The sequence below is a fragment of the Hyla sarda genome, chromosome 4 (genome assembly GCF_029499605.1).
Source record: "Hyla sarda isolate aHylSar1 chromosome 4, aHylSar1.hap1, whole genome shotgun sequence".
Classification (NCBI taxonomy): Eukaryota; Metazoa; Chordata; class Amphibia; order Anura; family Hylidae; genus Hyla; species Hyla sarda.
The window spans coordinates 121,028,932-121,049,115 of NC_079192.1; the positions used below are offsets into that span (position 1 = coordinate 121,028,932).

The following is a 20,184-nucleotide window of genomic DNA, read 5'->3' on the forward strand; positions in this document are numbered from 1 at the left end:
GTGAAGGGGCGGGGGTCCCCATCTACATGGTGGTCTGCACTAGTGAAGGGGCGGGGGTCCCCATCTACATGGTGGTCTGCACACAGCCCTGCAGGGTAAGGTGTCTGGCAGCAGATCTCCATACCAGGTATTGATGAAGTAACTTTCCCGTTATATGTAATACGTTGTATTATAACTCCAATGTTATGCAATAGTTTCTATTATAATTACAATGCTATGTAAAGATGACGTTTCCTCCGGACATAACGCGCCTGGTGTGTACAGTGCACTGTGCTCCTGCGCTGTATACCCTGCACGGCTCCCCGGCCGCACCTTCCTCAGGTCGGCACACTGCAGCTCATCAGTGCGCGGCTCTCTCCTCACACAAGAAGTAGTGTGCGGCTGACACCACAGAACACCCATCTCTCCGTGACGCCATTCAGCCCCACCACACCCCTGTACAGCTCTCACCCCACTCCGGGCGCTCAGTCCCAGCGATTACCCGATTCCAAACACCAAAGCGCGGGTTCCGAATCTGCCGCGCCTGACGTCACTTCCGCCACCGATACCATGTGGGAGCTTCAGTACGAATACTGTTTGACCTGTAATAGAACACTAGGGGGGCTGTGCCACCACAGTACGGGCCAGTGGCGCAATGGGATAACGCGTCTGACTACGGATCAGAAGATTCTAGGTTCGACTCCTGGCTGGCTCGGAATTTTTATCTAATTTGTGAGTCATTTTATTACATTGTTTTCACATGTAAATCTGTCACTCACACTTTGACCTTGTTTTTACATGTACACCGATCCCTTAGTAAAGTTATTGCACATAATGCAGCAGGGGTAAAATAGCTGTCCTGACTGTGATCTGAACTTTGCAATGACAACCAAAACTCCACTGAAGATTCACATAGAGGGCCAGTGGCGCAATGGATAACGCGTCTGACTACGGATCAGAAGATTCTAGGTTCGACTCCTGGCTGGCTCGTCTCTTTTTTTTATTTTATGTAATGTATTTATTTTGATTCATTTATTATTATAATTGTCTGAATGCCTCTATAGGTAGGAGAGGAACCATTACATATTACATCTGTATATCTGCATTGATGGAGTTTTACACTTTTATGTATTTTCTTGATTATCCTATTAACTCCTTAAGGATGCAGCGATTTTTCATTTTTGCATCTACAGTTTTCATTCTTCATTTTACCCTCCTCCTTCCTATTATGTAGCCATAACTCTTTTAATTTTCCATCTAGAGGGCCCTATGAAGGCTTGTTTTATGCGCCACCAATTGCACTTTGTAATGATATCATTCATTTTTACAAAAATTTTACGCAAAACCAAAACAAAATTATTTGTGGGACGAAATTGAAATAAAAATGCAATTTTGGAATTTTTGGAGGGTTTGGTTTGTATGCACTGCACTTACAGTTTATATGACGTTATCTTCATTCTCTAGGTCCATGTGATTGCAACGATATCCAGTTTTTATAGGCTTATTTTCTACTACTACTTATTTAAAAAAAATAGAAGTTTTTGTGAAAAAATAAGTAAGTTTATAATTGTTATCTTCTGAGCCATAAAATACTTTTTATTTTTTTCTATATACAGGGCTGTTTAAGGGGTAATTTTTTGTGTTGTTATCTACGTCAAATACCATATTTTTCGCCCTATAGGACGCACCGGCGTATAAGACGCACCCAATTTATAGGTACAAAATCTAAAAAAATAAAAATTTTTGAACCCAACAGTGGTCTTCAACCTGCGGACCTCCAGATGTTGCAAAACTACAACTCCCAGCATGCCCGGACAGCCGTTGGCTGCTCCGGGCATGCTGGGAGTTGTAGTTTTGCAACATCTGGAGGTCCGCAGGTTGAAGACCACTGGTATAGGCGGTAATACTCACGTGTCCCCGCCGCTCCGGACCCGTCACCGCTGCCCTCGATGTCGCTCCATCGCTGTCGCCGTGTCCCCGTCGCTCTGGAACGTCGGCCGGGTATCCTCGCTCTCCGTCGCCGCCATCACGTTGTTATGCACGCCGACGCACATACGCGACGACATGATAACGAGGAAAGAGAGTGCCGGCCATACAGGGGATCCCTGAACGGAGAAGACACCGAGGAGGCAGGTAAGGTCCCTCCCGGTGTCCTGTAAGCACTAACCCGGCTATTCAGTCGGGCTGTTCGGCACCGCCGCGGTGAAATCACGGCGGTCCCGAACAGCCCGACTGAACAGCCGGGTTAGTGTCACTTTCCCTTCAGACGCGGCGGTCAGCTTTGATCGCCGCATCTGAAGGGTTAATACAGGGCATCACTGCGATCCATGATGTCCTGTATTAGCCGCGGGTCCCAGCCGTTGATGGCCGCAGGGACCGCCACTATAGGGGTGTATTCGCCGTATAAGACGCACCGACTTTTTCCTCCCAGTTTCCTCCCGTCTTATACGGCGAAAAATACGGTAGATGTTAAAGAAATGTGCAGCGGTAAAAAAACTGATAAGTATCTGATCCCGGGGGTCCGACCGTTGGAACCCCCTGTGATCTCCCGTAAGGGGCCCCAGTTTAGCTCCTGTGTGTGACGTTTCTTCCAAACTCGCCCCCTCCATTTATCTCTATGGGAGAGGAGACACAGCATTTGTGTGCCTATGTCTCCTGCCATAGAGATGAATTGAGGGACGTGTTTCGAACAGACCCCCCCACGATTACACACTTACTTACTTACGTTACTTACTGCTGGACATCTTAATTTCACACGAGGTAATATCAAATGTGTTTGTGGTGGTCTTTTACATTTTATTTTTTTTATTTGAAAAATGGGGGTGATTAAAACTTTTATTATGAGGGGATTTTTATATTTAAAAAAAAAAATTTTACACTTTTGTATGGGAAATTATTTTATTGCTTATATAGATCAATGCAATTCTTGCGATTAGGGGAATGGACCGATTATCGGTTTGGCCGATATTATCAGCCGATAATTGCGAATTTGAACATTATCGGTATCGGCAATTACCTTGAATCCAGGCCACAGTGTGAATGTGAACACACGTGAAAATAAAAATCACATCGAATGTCCACTAGATATTAAGACAATCCTAATTGAGATAAAATTGTTCCCTACAACAACAGGGCTACAATCCCCATGTATTAAACCGACGTGTTTCCCCCACTCTTGGCACAGAGGGGTTCATCAGGGATAGGGAATCAGGTGCATCAATTGGGCCACAATCACCCTGGTACCACAAAATCAGAGTAGGCTAAACCAGATATGACACAAAATAACTAAGCCACATGGTAGTTGGTGTTCAGATACCAAAAGCCCAACAAGGGGCTGCACAGGACATACAGAGTTCACTTTGTATACTACTGTGAGTATATGGATCACATAATAGATAGTACTAAGCTCAATGCCCCCATTAGGTGATGAAAGAAGCTCAGGTTTTTTCAGCCCGATCAGCTGAAGGGCCCAGTCCTACAGGCAGCGATGTCCAGACTGCGGAGTGGAAGCCCGGTTATGTCAGGGTGGATGCCAGAGGATGGATGCAGCGATGTAGGCACGATGTATACACTTACATTTGAAAAGCACTTTTTCTTTTTGTGTTTTGGTAGCCTTTTTTTAACTTTTAGTTATTAAAAGTTATGTTTTAATATTATGCCTTAAAGGTGGTTACTCCTTTTGAATTAATCCCTATTATGTACGCTTTAGCTTCTGACACAGCACGGCAATGCAATAGATAAACCTATATTCGCACCCATTTAACATAGGCAGCACTACGTTTCTGGCATGTATTGGGGGAATATAATAGAAGTAAAATATAGAAGTATAATAGCACATGTTATATATGTTAGGATGATTACCTATGTGTGACATATACACACATAACGCATACTGCACACTGCCGCATATATACATTGGGGAATTCACCAGTGAGACACATTATAGTAAAGCCCTACATGTCTGACTATGAATCATATTCTAGATTTTACCCCAGCCAGCCTTAGGAATTTCCGAGCATAATTCCACTTAGAATTGCGATGCAGCAGAATCCCATTGCTGTCAATTAGTGGATGAACGAAAAAGACCTCTATGTGGTGCTGCTGGTTCCGTGGATGGTAGTAATAAAGCCAAAGTCCGGAGAGGAGTAGATATAAAAGCTTGAAGGTTTAAAGGGGTAGTCCAGTGGTAAAAAACGTATCCCCTATTCTAAGGATAGGGGATAAGTGTCAGATCGCAGGGGTGGGGGGGGGGGGGGGTCTGACCGCTTGGGCGCCCTGCAATCTCCTGTACGGGGCCCCGGTAGTGGGAAGGGGGGGTGTTGACCACCGCACAAAGCGGCAGCTGACACGCCCCTCAATACTACTCTATGGCAGAGCCGGACCGCTGCCTTCGGCAATCTCCAGCTCTGCCATATCGCTGTATTGAGGGGGCGTTAGCTGCCGCTTCGTGCGGTGGTCAACACCTGCTATCTGGCCAGCGATCTGGGGCCCCATACTGGAGATCGCAGGGGGACCAAGCGGTCAGACCCCCCGCGATCTGACACTTATCCCCTAAACTTAGAATAGGGGATACGTTTTTCACCACTGAACTACCCCTTTAATGCAACTACATCAAACAATGAAACCAGTATAAAATAAGATTACGCGTTTCAGGGGAGACACCCCCTTCTTCAGATTAGTGTGCAGACAATGGGTACATTCAATCTATAAATAAGTGAAAAAAGGGCGCCAAGTACATTGGGGGATGAACATTGAGTTTGTACAGAAATAATATACAGATAATCAAAATATCATGCATATTGGTATAACAGCAAGGGTATAGGGAAATAGTGCTAAAATTCAATAATCCTGTTGAACTTGTAAATAAACATTGCTGTCAATGGGATTCTGCTGCACAGTCCACACCAATGTTTCCCAACTAGCGTGCTTCCAGCTGATGCAAAAACTACAACTCCCAGCATGCCTGGACAGCCTTTGGCTGTCCAGGCATGCTGGGAGTTGTAGTTTTGCAACATCTGGAGGCATCCTTGTTGGGAAACACTGGTCCACACTATAGAATTTCAGCGGCAGATTTTCAAGTAGGATACATTACCGTCTAAGGGGATGGCAATGTTTTAGTCAGCGCTGGAGGCCCTCCAAGTCTCAAGGTGAAAAATTTCAGGCAATAAAGTCCTTCTAAACTTAGCCTTAGGCTAGGTTCACACTGCAGAATTTCTGGGCAGAATTTCTGCCGGCGAATGAGCAGGCGGTGCTAGGACCGAGCACACTGCATTGCTGCTCCCATAGACTGCAATGCATTTCTGGGTGGATCTTTTGGGAGATCTGCTCAGAAATACATTGCCATCTATGGGGACGGCAATGTAGTCCACGCGGTCCTAGTGCTGCCAACTCGATCTCCGGCAGAAATTAGGCCCAGAAATTCCACAGTGTGAACCTAGCCTTATAGTCCTTTTTTGACGGGGGTGTTGTGGGCCTTCATAGACTTGCTATTTGTTTTGTGTGTGTGTGTGTGTGTGTGTGTTTTTTTTATTTTTTTTTATTTTTTAGAAAAAATGGTTTGAAATCTAAAAAAAAAAAACACAATTCAGACTTTATAAGACTGTTTATTTAATGAATAATACTCACCCCAAGAATTTATCCTATAGTTCTCTTATGCATAGCGAGGCCAAATATGTGTACATGGGATAACATAGGACGCCGCTATACAGCCAATTACAAGGGCCCTATTTTAGCTATTAGGGTGTATTCACACAGCGGAATTTCTGCTTGTGGAATTCCACCTCAAATTAAAACCCATAGACTTCTATGGCTAGGTTCAGACTACGGAATCTCCGGGCAGAAAATTTCCACCCGGAGATTCCGAGTGCGGCCAACGCTGTCTGAATCAGTCGGCGCTAGGACCACGCGGACACTGCAGTCTCCAATAGACTGCAATGTGTTCCGCGCGGATTTCCGCCTGAAGAAAGAGCAACCCCATTCTTCAGGTGGAAATTTCCAAGCAGATTTTCTGTTCACAAATTCCGCTTCACAAATTCCGAAGTGTGAATTTGTGAACGGAAACCCATTCACTATACAGTACATTTTAGCAAGCAGAATTTCCGCCTGCAATTTCAAAGCGGGATTGCAGGCGGAAATTCCGTAGTCTGTACCTAGCCTAAGGGAACCGCAAGCGGAATTTCAGAAGTGTTAATGGGAGTACAGAATCCCATAGAAGTCTATAGGCTTTAATTTGAGGCAAAAATTCTGCCATGTGAATAGACCCTTAATGTATTACCCACCCTTAGGTTTAGACTACCCCACTTAGTCCATTTTCACCTTAAAAGGGTATTCCAGGAAAAAAAAAATATTTTTATATATCAACTGGATCCAGAAAGTTAAACAGATTTGTAAATGACGTATATTAAAAAATCTTAATCCTTCCAATAATTATCAGCTGCTGAAGTTGAGTTGTTCTTTTGTCTGACAACAGTGCTCTCTGCTGACATCTCTGTCTGTCTCAGGAACTGCACAAAGCAGAATAGGTTTGCTATGGGGATTTGCTTCTACTCTGGACAGTTCCCGAGACAGATGTCATCAGAGAGCACTTAGACAGAAAAGAACAACTCAACTTCAGCAGCTCATAAGTACTGAAAGGATTAAGATTTTTTTTTTTTTATATAGAAGTAATTTACAAATCTGTTTAACTTTCTGGAGCCAGTTGATATATAAAAAAAAGTTTTTCCCTGGATAACCCCTTTAAGGACTCAGCCCTTTTTTGCAATTCTGACCACCGTCACTTTATGCATTAATAACTCTGGGATGCTTTTACCTTTTATTCTGATTCTGAGATTGTTTTTTTTCTTGACATATTCTACTTTAACATAGTGGAAAATGTTTGTCATTACTTCCATCCTTTCTTGGTGAAAAATCCCCAAATTTCATATAATGTTTGCATTTTTCTAACTTTGAAACTCTCTGCTTGTAAGGAAAATAGACATTCCAAATAAATGATCTATTGATTCACATATCCAATATGTCTACTTTATAATTGCATCATAAAGTTGACATGTTTTTACTTTTCAAAGTATAGCAGCAATCTTCAAAATGTTCACGAAAAAAAAAATCTGACTTTTGCAGGGACCAGATAAGTTTGAAGTGGATTTGAGGGGCCTTTCTGTGAGAAATACCCCATAAATGACCCCATTATAGAAACTGCACCCCTCAAAGTATTCAAAATGACATTCAGAAAGTTTGTTAAACCTTTAGGTGTTTCAGAGGAACAGCAGCAATGTGGAGGAGAAAAACCCAAATCTCAATTTTTTACACCAACTTGTTCATGTAGCCATATTTTACAAGGAGAAAAAGTCCCCCAAAACTTGTAACCCAATTTCTCTCAAGTATGGAAATACATCATATGTGGACGTAAAGTGCTCTGTGGCTCGCAACATGGCTCAAGAGGGAAAGAGCAACTGTGGGATTTTGGAGGGCGAATTCTGCTGTCATGTTGCATTTAGTAAGCCTCCATGGTGCCAGAACAGCAAAAAAAAAAAAACTCCACCTGGCATACTATTTTGGAAACTACACCCTTCAAGGAACATAACAAGGGGTACAGTGAGCTTTAATACCCCACAGGTGTTTGACAGGTTTGCATTGAAGTTGGACGTAAAAAAGGAAAAATTTGATTTTTAACACTAAAATTATGGTGTTACTCCAAATTTTTCATTTTCACATAGGGTAATAGGAAAAAATGGACCCCAAAATTTGAAGCCCAATTTCTCCCGAATAAGGAAATACCCCATATGTGGACGTAAGGTGTTCTTCTTGCACAGGTTTACAGGTCTCAGGACAGAAGGAGCGCCATTTGGCTTTTGGCACACTATTTGGGAAACCACACCCCTCAAGGAACGTAACAAGGGGTACAGTGAGCCTTAGCACCCTACAGATGATTAAAGGGGTACTCCGGTGGAAAACTTTTTTTTTTTTATCAACTGGTGCCAGAAAGTTAAACAGATTTGTAAATTACTTCTATTAAAAAATCTTTATCCTTCCAGTATTTATTAGCTGCTGAACACTACAGAGGAAATCATTATTTTTTGGAACACAGAGCTCTCTTCTGACATCTCTGTCCATTTTAGGAACTGTCCAGAGCAGCATATGTTTGCAATGGGGATTTTCTCCTACTCTGGGCAGTTCTTAAAATAGACAGAGATGTCAGCAGAGAGCACTGTGCTCATGATGTCAGCGGAGAGCTCTGTGTTTCAAAAGAAAATAATTTCCTCTGTAGTATTCAGCAGCTAATAAGTACTGGAAGGATTCATTTTTTAATAGAAGTAATTTAAAAAAAAAAGTTTTCCACTGGAGTACCCCTTTAACAAACTTTTGTTAAAGTAAGACATGATAGGGGTGGACTTGGATGCAAGCGTTACAATTGCCTCCGCCACCACAAATACCCTACAGCAGTGTTTCCCAAACAGGGTTCCTCCAGCTGGAGCAACAGCTGGAGGCTCCTTTTTGGAAACACTGCTGTACAAGACATTTTGAATTTATATAGGGGGGGGGGCTGTTTAAGGGTATATATAGTGTTTTACTCTTTATTTTGTGTTGTGTTGGTGTACTGCAGTGTTTTTAGGGTACAGTCACATGGGTGCTGGTTCACAGCTAGTTTCCTGCTAGGAGTTTGAGCTGCGGTGAAAAATTTGCCGCAGCTCAAACTTGCAGTGGAAAACTTACTGTAAACCCCCACCCGTGTGAATGTACCCTGTAATGCACATGCAGGGGGGAGGGGGTGCACAAACCTCTCCAGCTGTTGCAAAACTACAACTCTCAGCATGGACTGACAGACTGTGCAAGCTGGGAGTTGTAGTTTTGCCACAGCTGGAGGCACACTGGTGAGGAAATACTGGTGCTTCCCCACCAGTGTGCCTCCAGCTGTTACAAAACTACAACTCCCAGCATGCCCCAAAGGGCATGCTGGGAGTTGTAGTTATGCAACATCTGGAGGGCCACTAATTGGAGAACACCACACAGTGATCTCCAGATGTTACAAAACTACAAATCCCAGCATGCCCAGACAGCAAATGGCTGTGTAGGCTTGCTTGAAGTTGTAGCTTTTTAAGATCTGAAGGGCCACAGTTTAGAGATTCTAAATTGTGGTCCTCCAGATCTCCAGGCCACTTACCCAGATCGACGTCGCCATGACCACCTCCGCTGCCGGATGACGTGTTTGTCGGCCCTGGATCTGGTCAGCTGCACCGTTCCCACGCTCTGTCCGGACACCCATGGGTGGGCAGAGCGGGGGAACTGAACTTTAACCCCCCTGCCCCCCTTCTGTGATTGGTCGGTCACTTCTGCCCGATCAATTGTAGGGATAGGAGGGGTGACACCGATGCCAGCTCATCCTATCCCTTCAGGGGGACCGGGACTGTGTCGGACAGCCCCGATCCTCCTTAGTTTCAAGGTCACCGGAGACCCGCATGACCCCGAATCGCCACAAATCAATGGTCTGAATTGACCAGCGATTTGCGCCGATCGCCGATATGGGGGGGGGGGGTATGTACGGCGATGTCACGGGATGCCTGCTGAATGATTTCGGGAATGCAGGGAATTCCCATGGATCGGGAATGCAGGGAATATGCATACACCCTCCGTCCCCAAGACCTCCAGATGTTGCAAAACTACAACTCCCAGCATGCCTTAAGGATCGGGAATGCAGGGAATATGCATACGCCCTCCGTCCCCAAGACCTCCACATGTTGCAAAACTACAACTCCCAGCATGCCCGGACAGCCGTTGGCTGTCCGGGCATGCTGGGAGTTGTAGTTTTGCAACATCTGGAGGTCCGCAGGTTAAAGACCGCCATAGAGGATAAGATGTCTGATCGCCAGGGGTATGCCTGTGATCTCCGGGCTGACACCCTGACATTCTGAACATTTATGTCTACATGAGGGGGTGTGACGGCTGTTGTTGCAATCAGACATCTTATCCACTATCCTTTGAATGGGGGATAAGTTGTCCAGGGGCGGAGTACTTCTTAAAGGAGAACTCCAGAATATAAAAATTGTCCCCCATACTGCCGGCAGTAAAAAAATAAAGATGTACATGTGGTGTTCCGGTACCGTATAGTAAACCGTACCTTGCATGGTGGTCCCCAAATCCAGAGTTACTCCGTTCCGGTAGGGTTTTCCTGGTGGGATAGCCCCTAGTCACCTCTTCCTTCGTTAATTTTGTGATGTTTGTGTGTGTATATTTAACCTCTTTAGGACATAGGACGTTCTCTAATGTCCCCGCTACCTGGGCTTTAATGCCCAAGGACGTTAGAGAACGTCCTGTTGTTTTTCCGGTCTCCGCCGCGCGCCGGGCAGAGATCGGAACGGCATGTCTGCTGAAATCTTTCAGCAGGCATGCCGTACAAATGCCGAGGCGGGTCCTGGGACCCCCGCATGTCGGCGATCGCAGAAAATCGCATGTCAATTCAGACATGCGATTTTCTCCTATTCCGGGCTGATCGGGTCTCTGGTGACCTGATCACCCGTAAAATAGGGATGCTCGGACCTGTGAGTGGCAGTCCCCAGCATCCTGCAGGGTAGCAGTGAGGTCGCAATGCTGCGATCTCCTCCCATCCCCTGCCATTGGTCAGAACTGATTCTGACCAATGGCAGAGCAGGACGGTGGGTTGCCCAGGAAACCCCCGTTCTGCCCACCCCTGGATGTCAGGCAGAACGGGGGGAGAACATGGAGGTCGGTACCTGGAGGAGAAGACTCGTGGGGCCCGGCAATCATCGCAGATATTCACCGGAGATCCCGGCTCAGGTAGGGAATCGACGGTGGGGGGGAGAAATTAAACTGAAAGTAAAGTGATTTTTACTGTGGCAACCACTAGGAAGGCCGAACTGCAACTCCCAGCATGCTGGAAGTTGTAGTTTTGCAACATCTGGAGGGTCACAGTTTGGGGACCACTGTTACAGTGGTGCCCAAACTGTAGCCCTCCAGATGTTGCCAAACTACAACTCTCAGCATACCTAGACTGCCCATGCATGCTGGGAGTTGTAGTTCTGTAACATCTGTCCCTTCAGATTTAGCAATTTTCATGAAATTTTTGAAAATTGCTGCTCTACTTTGAAGCCCTCTAATTTTTTCAAAAAGTAAAAATATGTCCATTTTATGATGCCAACATAAAGTGGACATATTGTATTTGTGAATAAAAATAAAATTTATTTGGAATATCCATTTTCCTTACAAGCAGAGAGCTTCAAAGTTAGAAAAATGCAAAATTTTCAAAATTTTCATGAAATTTTGGAGTTTTTCACAAAAAAGGATGCAAGTAACGACGAAAATTTACCACCAAAATAAAGTAGAATATATCACGAAAAAACAATCTGAGAATCAGAATATTCGGTAAAAGCATCTTAGAGTTATTAATTCTTAAAGTGACGGTGGTCAGATGTGCAAAAAACGCTCTGGTCCTAAGGTGTAAAATGGCCTGGTCCTTAAGGGGTTAATTGGGTATATAGTGTCGCAGGACCTTCGGTCATGTGACTAATGTTAATTCTCTTAGGGTATGCTAAAGGACCTTCATAGGTCACATGTGTGGTGACATGTTTAGACCATAATCCCTTGTGTAAAGTGACTGACAGATGGTGTGGACCAATGAGCTCAAGGCCAGCCCCTGCCCATATAAGGAGCTGCCAGCCAATTCTCGCTCTCTTGGGTTCCGGACTAGCAGAGAGGAGAGATCCGTGCAACTTTCAAAGACAAGACCAGGCCGAAGCCTGACAATACCACAACTTACCAAATCGTGAGTTACAATACAGCTCCCCGCTAAAGCTAGCGTGACAGCTGGACCTAAACTCAATCCCCTAAATCCAGCGGAACAGCGCATATAAATCTCCTGAGCTTAAAACTCACAAGGTCCCAACCAACTGTCAGGATCCTAATAGACTCTTCTTGTACAAAGACTGTTCCTGTTTAACTCTGCATAAAACCTGCAGTAAAAGTTCCGACCGTTTTCTGAAACCTCCAGTTGTGGACAATCATTTATTATCCCTCCCTATCGCTCTTGGGACGGGTCGCGATAGGACAAGTATATGCAGAGTAGCCCTCACCCTGGCGTCACGAGTGTTAAGGGTTAACCAAACACCCTTTAGTCACTGCACAGCTACACTCCTTATACCCTACACCCCCACAAGCTTACCACATACATACCTTCCTCCGCTCCCCGGGGCCTCCGTTAACCAGCTCTGCTCTCCGCCGCGATCCTCTTCCTGGTTGCCGGTGGTTGGCGAGTCATCCTGCACTCAGCCAATCACCAGCCGCAGTGAAGTTTCCGGCTCGGCCGGCGATAGACTGAGCGGCAGTGTGATGTTTTCGGCCCCAGCAGCAGGTGCCGATGTAGTGAAGAATTTTGTCTTGAAGCGTTCTCACACTGCCGCTCAGCCTATCGCCGGCCGAGACGGGACTTCACTGCGGCTGGTGATTGGCTGAGCACAGTATGACTCACCGACCACCGGCAACCAGGAAGAGGATCGCGGCGGAGATCGGAGACGGTTACCGGAGGCCCTGGGGGAGCGGAGGAAGGTATGTACATCTTTATTTCTTTTTTACTGCCGGCAGTATGGGGGACAATTTTTATATTCTAGAGTTCTCCTTTAAGGTTTGCCAAACTGATCTCCTCCTAAATCCCTAAACTACCAGCTTGCTATGCAGCTGGTAGTTTAGGGATTTAGGAGGAGATGTATCAAGACATGTGCAGAGGAAAATTAGTGCTTCTTTTAATTTTTAACAGGGCTTCCGAAAAATAAAAGAAGTGATCTGGTTGCTATAGGCAACTGCTCCACTTTTCCTCTGCATAGATTAGATACTGATAAATCTCCCACTTAGCCTAGACTGTGGGTAAGGTTGCTGAGGACTACAGGTGCTATGGCTGTGAGCGGTGACCCAGTGGAAGGGTGCGTTCCCACCTAACGTATACGCAGCGTATTTGATGCTGTGCAGAATGTACGGCAGCAGCGGGAAATACGCTGCGTATTCCTTGCTCACTATACACACAGAGCTTTCCGGCGGCAGTCCTATGCGTGTAGTGAGTTTTAGAGGCGGAGCCGTGTGTTCCGGCGTGTCTGTGACGTGCGGCTCCGCCTCCAAAACTCACTACACAAATAGGGCTGCCGCCGGAAAGCTCTGTGTGTATAGTGAGCAAGGAATACGCAGTGTATTTCCCGCTGCTTCCTTAATTTTGCACAGCGTCAAATACGCTGCGTATACGCCCTGTGGGAACGCACCCGAAGGGTGCATTCACACCACGTTTTTGCAATACAGGTCCCGTATACGTTTTCAATGTGAAAACCGTACGGAACCGTATTGAAAACCGTATGCCAGAAGATGCATCCGGTTGTGTCCGTTTTGCATTCTGTACAGTTTTGTCAGTTTTTTTTTTTTCCCGTACCCAAAACCGTAGTCTACCACGGTTTTTGGTCCGGGTGAAAAACTGTATTAAACCGTTTTCCCTTTTTTTTTTAAAACATGGGAGTCAATGGGAACAGTAAGAACCGTATGTGCGTACGATTCCATCCAGTTTTCACCATACGGTTTTTGACTTTGCACAGTTTTTTCTTTCTTGGAATTTCAATCAAACAAGTGAAACTTTATTTATAATGGAGTGAAAAGTTAAAAACGTATACATTTTTTTTTCATTAAAAAACTAATGCAACCTGACATCATTTTTTAAACCGCATACGGGTTAAAATTTGTACACACGTTTTGATACAGTTAAAGGAGAACTACGGGATTGAAAATTTTATCCCCTATCCTAAGGATAGGGGATAAGTTTCAGATCACGGGGGGTCCGACCGCTGGGGCCCCCCACAATCTCCCGTACGGGGCCGCGGCTCTCTGCATAGAGAGCGCGTGTCGACCACGCGCCCTCCATTTACTGCTATGGGAGAGCCGAAGCGCTGCCTTCGGCAATTTCTGGCTCTCCCATAGCAGTGTATGGAGGGGGCGTGTCGGCCACTGCTTCGTGCGGTGGTCATTACGCCCTCTCTAACCAGAGAGCCGGGCCCCAGTGGTCAGACCCCCCGCGATCTGAAATTTATCCCCTATCCTTAGGACAGGGGATAAAATTTTCAATCCCGTAGTTCTCCTTTAACTGTATCAAAAGTGTGTACAAATTTTAAGGAATTTTGAGGAATCCGTTTTTCATCAAAAACCTCATACGGGAACTGTATTGCAAAAACGTGGTGTGAATGCAGCCTTAGGAGATAGACACCATTGGGAAGAGGAGTCAAGATGGTATCAAGCATAAGGTGCAGGGAAATTCTTTACAACACAAAGGACCATTTCTGTATGAACAATTTTTCACCAGTAGGGCCAGTGGCGCAATGGATAACGCGTCTGACTACGGATCAGAAGATTCTAGGTTCAACTCCTGGCTGGCTCGAAAATGTTTTATTATCTGGAAATTTAAAACCGCTATATATAGAATTTAGTTACAATCCCAGTCATTGTGCTGCACGTGAAATACTGAAGTGGCCAAAATGTACTCTACTGTATACATCTCTACCCCACCAGATAAGCAGAAAGTTTAACCTCCCTGGCGGTATGATTCTGTCTGGAAATTTGTACCAAAAGCGGTTCAATTTTTTTGCACTGAATTTCACATCTCCCCCCGCCCATTTCACATCTCCCCCATCACATTCCCACTCCTTGTCACATCCCCCCCCCCTCCTTGTCACATTCTCCCCCCCTCCTTGTCACATTCTTCCCCTCCTTGTTACATTCTCCCCCCTTCATGTTACATTCCCCTCCCCTGTCACATTCCCCCCCTTGTCACATTCCCCTCCCCTTGTCACATTCCCCCCTTGTCACATTCCCCCCCCCCTTGTCACATTCCCCCCTCTGTCACATTGCCCCCCCTGTCACATTCCCCCCCTTGTCACATCCCCCCTCTGTCACATCCCCCCCTTGTCACATTCCCCCCCCTTGTCACATTCCCCCCCTTGTCACATCCCCCCCCTTGTCACATTCCCCCCCCCTTGTCACATTCCCCCCTCTGTCACATTCCCCCCTTGTCACATCCCCCCTCTGTCACATCCCCCCCTTGTCACATTCCCCCCCCTTGTCACATTCCCCCCCCTTGTCACATTCCCCCCCCTTGTCACATTCCCCCCCCTTGTCACATTCCCCCCTCTGTCACATTCCCCCCCCTGTCACATTCCCCCCCTTGTCACATCCCCCCTCTGTCACATTCCCCCCTTGTCACATTCCCCCCCCTTGTCACATTCCCCCCCCTTGTCACATTCCCCCCCCTTGTCACATTCCCCCCTCTGTCACATTCCCCCCCTTGTCACATTCCCCCCCCTTGTCACATTCCCCCTCTGTCACATTCCCCCCCTGTCACATTCCCCCCTCTGTCACATTCCCCCCCCCTGTCACATTCCCCCCCTTGTCACATCCCCCCTCTGTCACATTCCCCCCCTTGTCACATTCCCCCCCCTTGTCACATTCCCCCCCCTTGTCACATTCCCCCCCCCCTTGTCACATTCCCCCCCCTTGTCACATTCCCCCCCCTTGTCACATTCCCCCCTCTGTCACATTCCCCCCCCCCCTGTCACATTCCCCCCCTTGTCACATCCCCCCTTCTGTCACATTCCCCCCTTTGTCACATTCTTCCTATCCCCCCCTTTGTCACCTTGTCCTGCAGCAGAATACGCAGGGTTTGCCGGGCAGATTTCAAACCTAGTGTATTTGCTGCAGAACAAGTCCTTTCCCCCTTCAGCCAATCACAGGCTTTACACCACTGCGGCCTGTGATTGGCTGAAAAGTGAAAGGTCCTGTAAGATGAATAGTGAAGAGAGCAGGGACCAGACAGAGCGCACGGAGGGGAACAACATCTTCAGGGACCAGGATTAGGTGAGCAAAAGGTTTTTTTATTTTACTACTTTTTCCTTTTACACTTAGCTCAGTGTATTTCTAACCGGGTGCCTCCAGCTGTTGTGAAACTACTACTCCCAGCATGCCCGGACAGCCTTTGGCTGTTCGGGCATGCTGAGAGTTGTAGTTTTGCAACAGCTGGAGGCCCCCTGGTAGGGAAACACTGACTTTTAGTATTTTTCTTTACCTGCTCTGGCCGGCCCCCGCAACGGGAGCCGACCAGAGCAGATAATCGCATGTTTTCCCGGGGGCCGCATCGCTATATCACATTGCTTTTGCGATATATCGTGCAGCCCGGCCGGGAACTCTGCAATTCTACCCCGAGCGTGACTCGGGGTTACCGATCCTGGCAGGGAAAATTAACCCCGAGTCACGCTCTGGATTACCGCGCAGGAGGTTAACAAACTTTTAGGGCAGATGAGCATATAAACAAGATCCACTGCCACCAACTTGGCATAAAATGGAGAATTGTTACTTCTATATTTTTAAAGCAGAAACATGTTCCTCTTGTACAAGCGTGATTTCACTCCCTAAGGGTGCATGCACACCACGTTTTTGCTATACAGTTCCCGTATACGGTTTCAAGTTAAAAACCGAATGGAACTGTATAGAAAACCGTATGCATTGACTTAACATTGTAAACCGTATGTCAAACGCATCATCCGGTTTAGTCCGTTTTGCGTCTTATACGGTTTTGTCAGTTTTTTACCCGTACCCAAAATCGTAGTCTACCACATTTTTTGGTTCGAGTGAAAAACTGTATTAAAACGCACGTTTTTTTTTAACGTGGGAGTCAATGGGAACAGAACTGTACAGAACTGTATGTGCACCATCCGGTTTTTGACTTTGCACAGGTTTTTTTTCTTGTAATTTCAATCAAACAAGTGAAACTTTATTCATATTGGAATGAAAAGTTAAACGTATACAGTGGTCCCTCAACATACGATGGTAATCCGTTCCAAACGGCTGTCCGGGCATGCTGGGTGTTGTAGTTTTGCAACATCTGGAGGTCCGCAGGTTGAAGACCACTGGTAGAGGAAGTTGTACTCACGTGTCCCCGCCGCTCCGGTCCGTCACCGCTCGTCACCGCTGCCCTGGATGTCGCCGTCCATCGCTGTTGCCGCGTCCCCGGGGTGTCCCCGACGCTCCGGCAAGGCCTCTGCTTCCCCGGCATCCTTGCTCTCCGACGCCGCCATCACATCGCTACGCACGCAGCTCCTATTGGATGAAGGGACGACGTGCGCAGCGACGTGATGACGACGATGAAGAGCGCCGACAATGCAGGGGATCCCGAAGATGACGCTCCGGAGCCCCGAGGACAGGTAAGTGACATCACCGGAGCTCACGGGGCTGAAGCAGTCAGCGCTGTCGGATAGCCGTTTATGCGATGGCCCCGACATACAAAAGCATCGTATGTTGATGCTGCCTCTGAGAGGCGCTGCCTCTGAGAGGCCATCGTATGTTGAAATTATCGTATGTCGGGGCCATCGTAGGTCGGGGCGGTCACTATACTTTTTTTGTTAAAAAATGAATACAACAGAACATCATTTTTCAAACCGTATATGGGTTAAAATTTGTACACACGTTTTGATACAGGTTTTGAGGAATCCGTTTTTCATCAAAAACCTGGTAAGGGAACTGTATTGCAAAAACGTGGTGTGAATGCAGCCTAAGAAAGTTTAGGCTTTGACACTAGAGTCTTCAGTGCACCCTCCCCTCCCCCTTTACTTCAGCTCTTTCAATCCATTTTGTACAATTTAGGAAGTTGAAAATTCACTGACCTGAAATTTTCTTTTCCCTGAGTCAGAGTCATCAATATCCCACCCAATAAACCTATTTGCCATCATTGTTTGCATTGTTATTGCACATATACTTGTGAATTTGTTATTTAAGTGAGAACAGTGTGGTCTATTAATTAACTATTTGTGTGCTGCTTTTTTGTAGGTGCTGCCTTGGACTCATTCTAGGCACTGGGGGGGGGGGGGGGGGGGGGGATTAGGGCGCTAAGCCTATTTCCATCACTAAAGACGGCCATGTACAGAATTTCCATAAGTCTCATAGATTTGCATTACAAGTGAACTGCAGTATGGAGAACAGTGTTGATAGGATTTTGCATTGGGATCCTGCCCCCTCGGTGAAATACATGGTACCCTTTATTAACCCCTTAAGGACCAAGGACGTATGAGTACGTCCTTGGTCCAGCTCCCGTGATATAATGCGGGGTCCCACGGTGACCCCGCATCATATCACGGCGGGCCCGGCGTCATAGTGCGGTGCCGCGCGCTATTAACCCTTTAGCCGCGTGCTCAGAGCTGAGCCACGCGGCTAAAAGTGAAAGTAAAAACTGCCGGTTAGCTCTGTGGGCTGTTCGGGATAGTCGCTGTGAAATCGCGGCATCCCGAACAGCTTACAGGACAGCCGGAGGGTCCCTACCTGCCTCCTCGCTGTCCGATCACCGAATGACTGCTCAGTGCCTGAGATCCAGGCATGAGCAGTCAAGCGGCAGAATCATCGATCACTGGTTTCCTATGAGAAACCAGTGATCAATGATAAAGATCAGTGTGTGCAGTGTTATAGGTCCCTATGGGAGCTATAACACTGCAAAAAAAAGGGGGAAAAAAAAGTGAATAAAGATCATTTAACCCCTCCCCTATTAAAAGTTTGAATCACCCCCCTTTTCCCATAAAAAAAAAAAACACAGTGTAAATAAAAAGATACATATATGGTATCACCGCGTGCGGAAATGTCCCAATTATAAAAATAAATCGTTAATTAAACCGCACGGTCAATGGCGTACGCGCAAAAAAAATTCCAAAGTCCAAAATAGTGCATTTTTGGTCACTTTTTATATCATGAAAAAATGAATAAAAAGTCCTATCCGATCAATAAGTCCTATCAATGCAAAAATGGTACCGTTAAAAACTTCAGATCACGGCGCAAAAAATGAGCCCTCATACCGCCCCATACTTGGAAAAATAGAAAAGTTATAGGGGTCAGAAGATGACAATTTTAAACGTATTAATTTTCCTGCATTTAGTTCAGATTTTTTCCAGAAGTGCGACAAAATCAAACCTATATAAGTAGGATATCATTTTAATAAAGAATAAAGAGAAGGTGTCATTTTTAATGAAAAATTTACTACGTAGAAACGGAAGCCCCCAAAAGTTACAAAATGGCGTTTTTTTTTTCAATTTTGTCGCACAATGATTTTTTTTCCGTTTCACCGTAGATTTTTGGGCAAAATGACTGACGTCATTACAAAGTAGAATTGGTGGCGCAAAAAATAAGCCATAATATGGATTTTTAGGTGCAAAATTAAGAGTTATGATTTTTTTTAAGGCAAGGAGCAAAAAACGAAAGTGCAAAAACGGAAAAAAACCCAATCCTTAAGGGGTTAATGTCCAAGGGCAGGCTTGCCCTGATTTTTCTGTCTTTCTGTATGTAAATATAATTCACCAGCAACAAAACATCTAAATATCAGCACTGAGATAGGTAGATGGAAGTATATTATGATATTTGATATGACATAACGGTATACATACATGTGCAGCAGAAGTCCTGGGAGATAGAACTAGATATAATATACAGACATAGGTAATTAATAAACCTTAGGTACGTGGTGGGCTCATCATTCGGAAAACACTTTCTTTAAGGGCCCTTCAGCAGGGCCAGTGGCGCAATGGATAACGCGTCTGACTACGGATCAGAAGATTCTAGGTTCGACTCCTGGCTGGCTCGAAAATATTTTATTATCTGTAAATTTAAAACCGCTATATAGAATTTCAAAAATGTCAGAAAGGATGGACATAGATGAAGTGTGACTTTATTACTGTAGTTTATTTACAAATACAAAAGTGTGTTACAATCTCCTTATTGTTCTCATCAATACCTGACAGTAGGACGGAACAGTCAACAAGGCATCTCTACCTGACCAGATCAGCAGAAAGTTATGTTATTGCATTTTTTGGGGGGCAGAATAGCCCATCCAGCTATCAAAGCCTCTTTAGCCATTTGTTGAAAAGTGCCATTTCCTCACTGGAAGCTGTTCCAGGTGTCCATGCATATTAACAAAATCCACAAAGCCTCCTTGGCAGAAAACGGAGAAGTGTTACTTCAGTATATATTTACATAGCGGAGACATATTCCTGAACTCCTACAAGCCAGACTTCACTCCCGAGAGTTTAGGCTTTGACACTAGAGTCTACAGTTCAGCCTCCCCTCCCCCTTTTCTTTAGCTCATTAAATCCCATTTTTTTGCGTTTTCATGTTTCCTTTTCACTTTCTAAAAGACTTAAAGGGGTA

General features: G+C 45.7%; 1 protein-coding gene and 4 non-coding genes across 7 annotated transcripts in view; 4 read left to right on the top strand and 1 right to left on the bottom strand.

The window, feature by feature from the left end:
- The window catches only part of FANCI (FA complementation group I), a 95,653-nt gene extending 95,072 nt beyond the window's left edge, over positions 1-581 (bottom strand). The window contains exon 1 of one of the 3 annotated variants that reach the window (XM_056571927.1): positions 451-581. Coding sequence is in view for 1 of the 3 variants with exons in the window: in XM_056571926.1 (XP_056427901.1) it covers positions 211-402 (192 nt within the window). In the remaining 2 variants the exon portion in view is untranslated. The other 2 variants (XM_056571928.1, XM_056571926.1) reach the window with 2 other exon arrangements.
- Positions 582-620: 39 nt separating this feature from the next.
- On the top strand, positions 621-694 carry TRNAR-ACG (transfer RNA arginine (anticodon ACG)). The gene has a single exon. It is a non-coding gene; the product is annotated as a tRNA-Arg (tRNA).
- A 202-nt stretch (positions 695-896) lies between these two features.
- TRNAR-ACG (transfer RNA arginine (anticodon ACG)) lies at positions 897-969 on the top strand. Its single transcript has one exon. It is a non-coding gene; the product is annotated as a tRNA-Arg (tRNA).
- A 13,347-nt stretch (positions 970-14,316) lies between these two features.
- TRNAR-ACG (transfer RNA arginine (anticodon ACG)) lies at positions 14,317-14,389 on the top strand. The gene has a single exon. It is a non-coding gene; the product is annotated as a tRNA-Arg (tRNA).
- A 5,158-nt stretch (positions 14,390-19,547) lies between these two features.
- On the top strand, positions 19,548-19,620 carry TRNAR-ACG (transfer RNA arginine (anticodon ACG)). The gene has a single exon. It is a non-coding gene; the product is annotated as a tRNA-Arg (tRNA).
- The last annotated feature ends 564 nt before the right edge of the window (positions 19,621-20,184 follow it).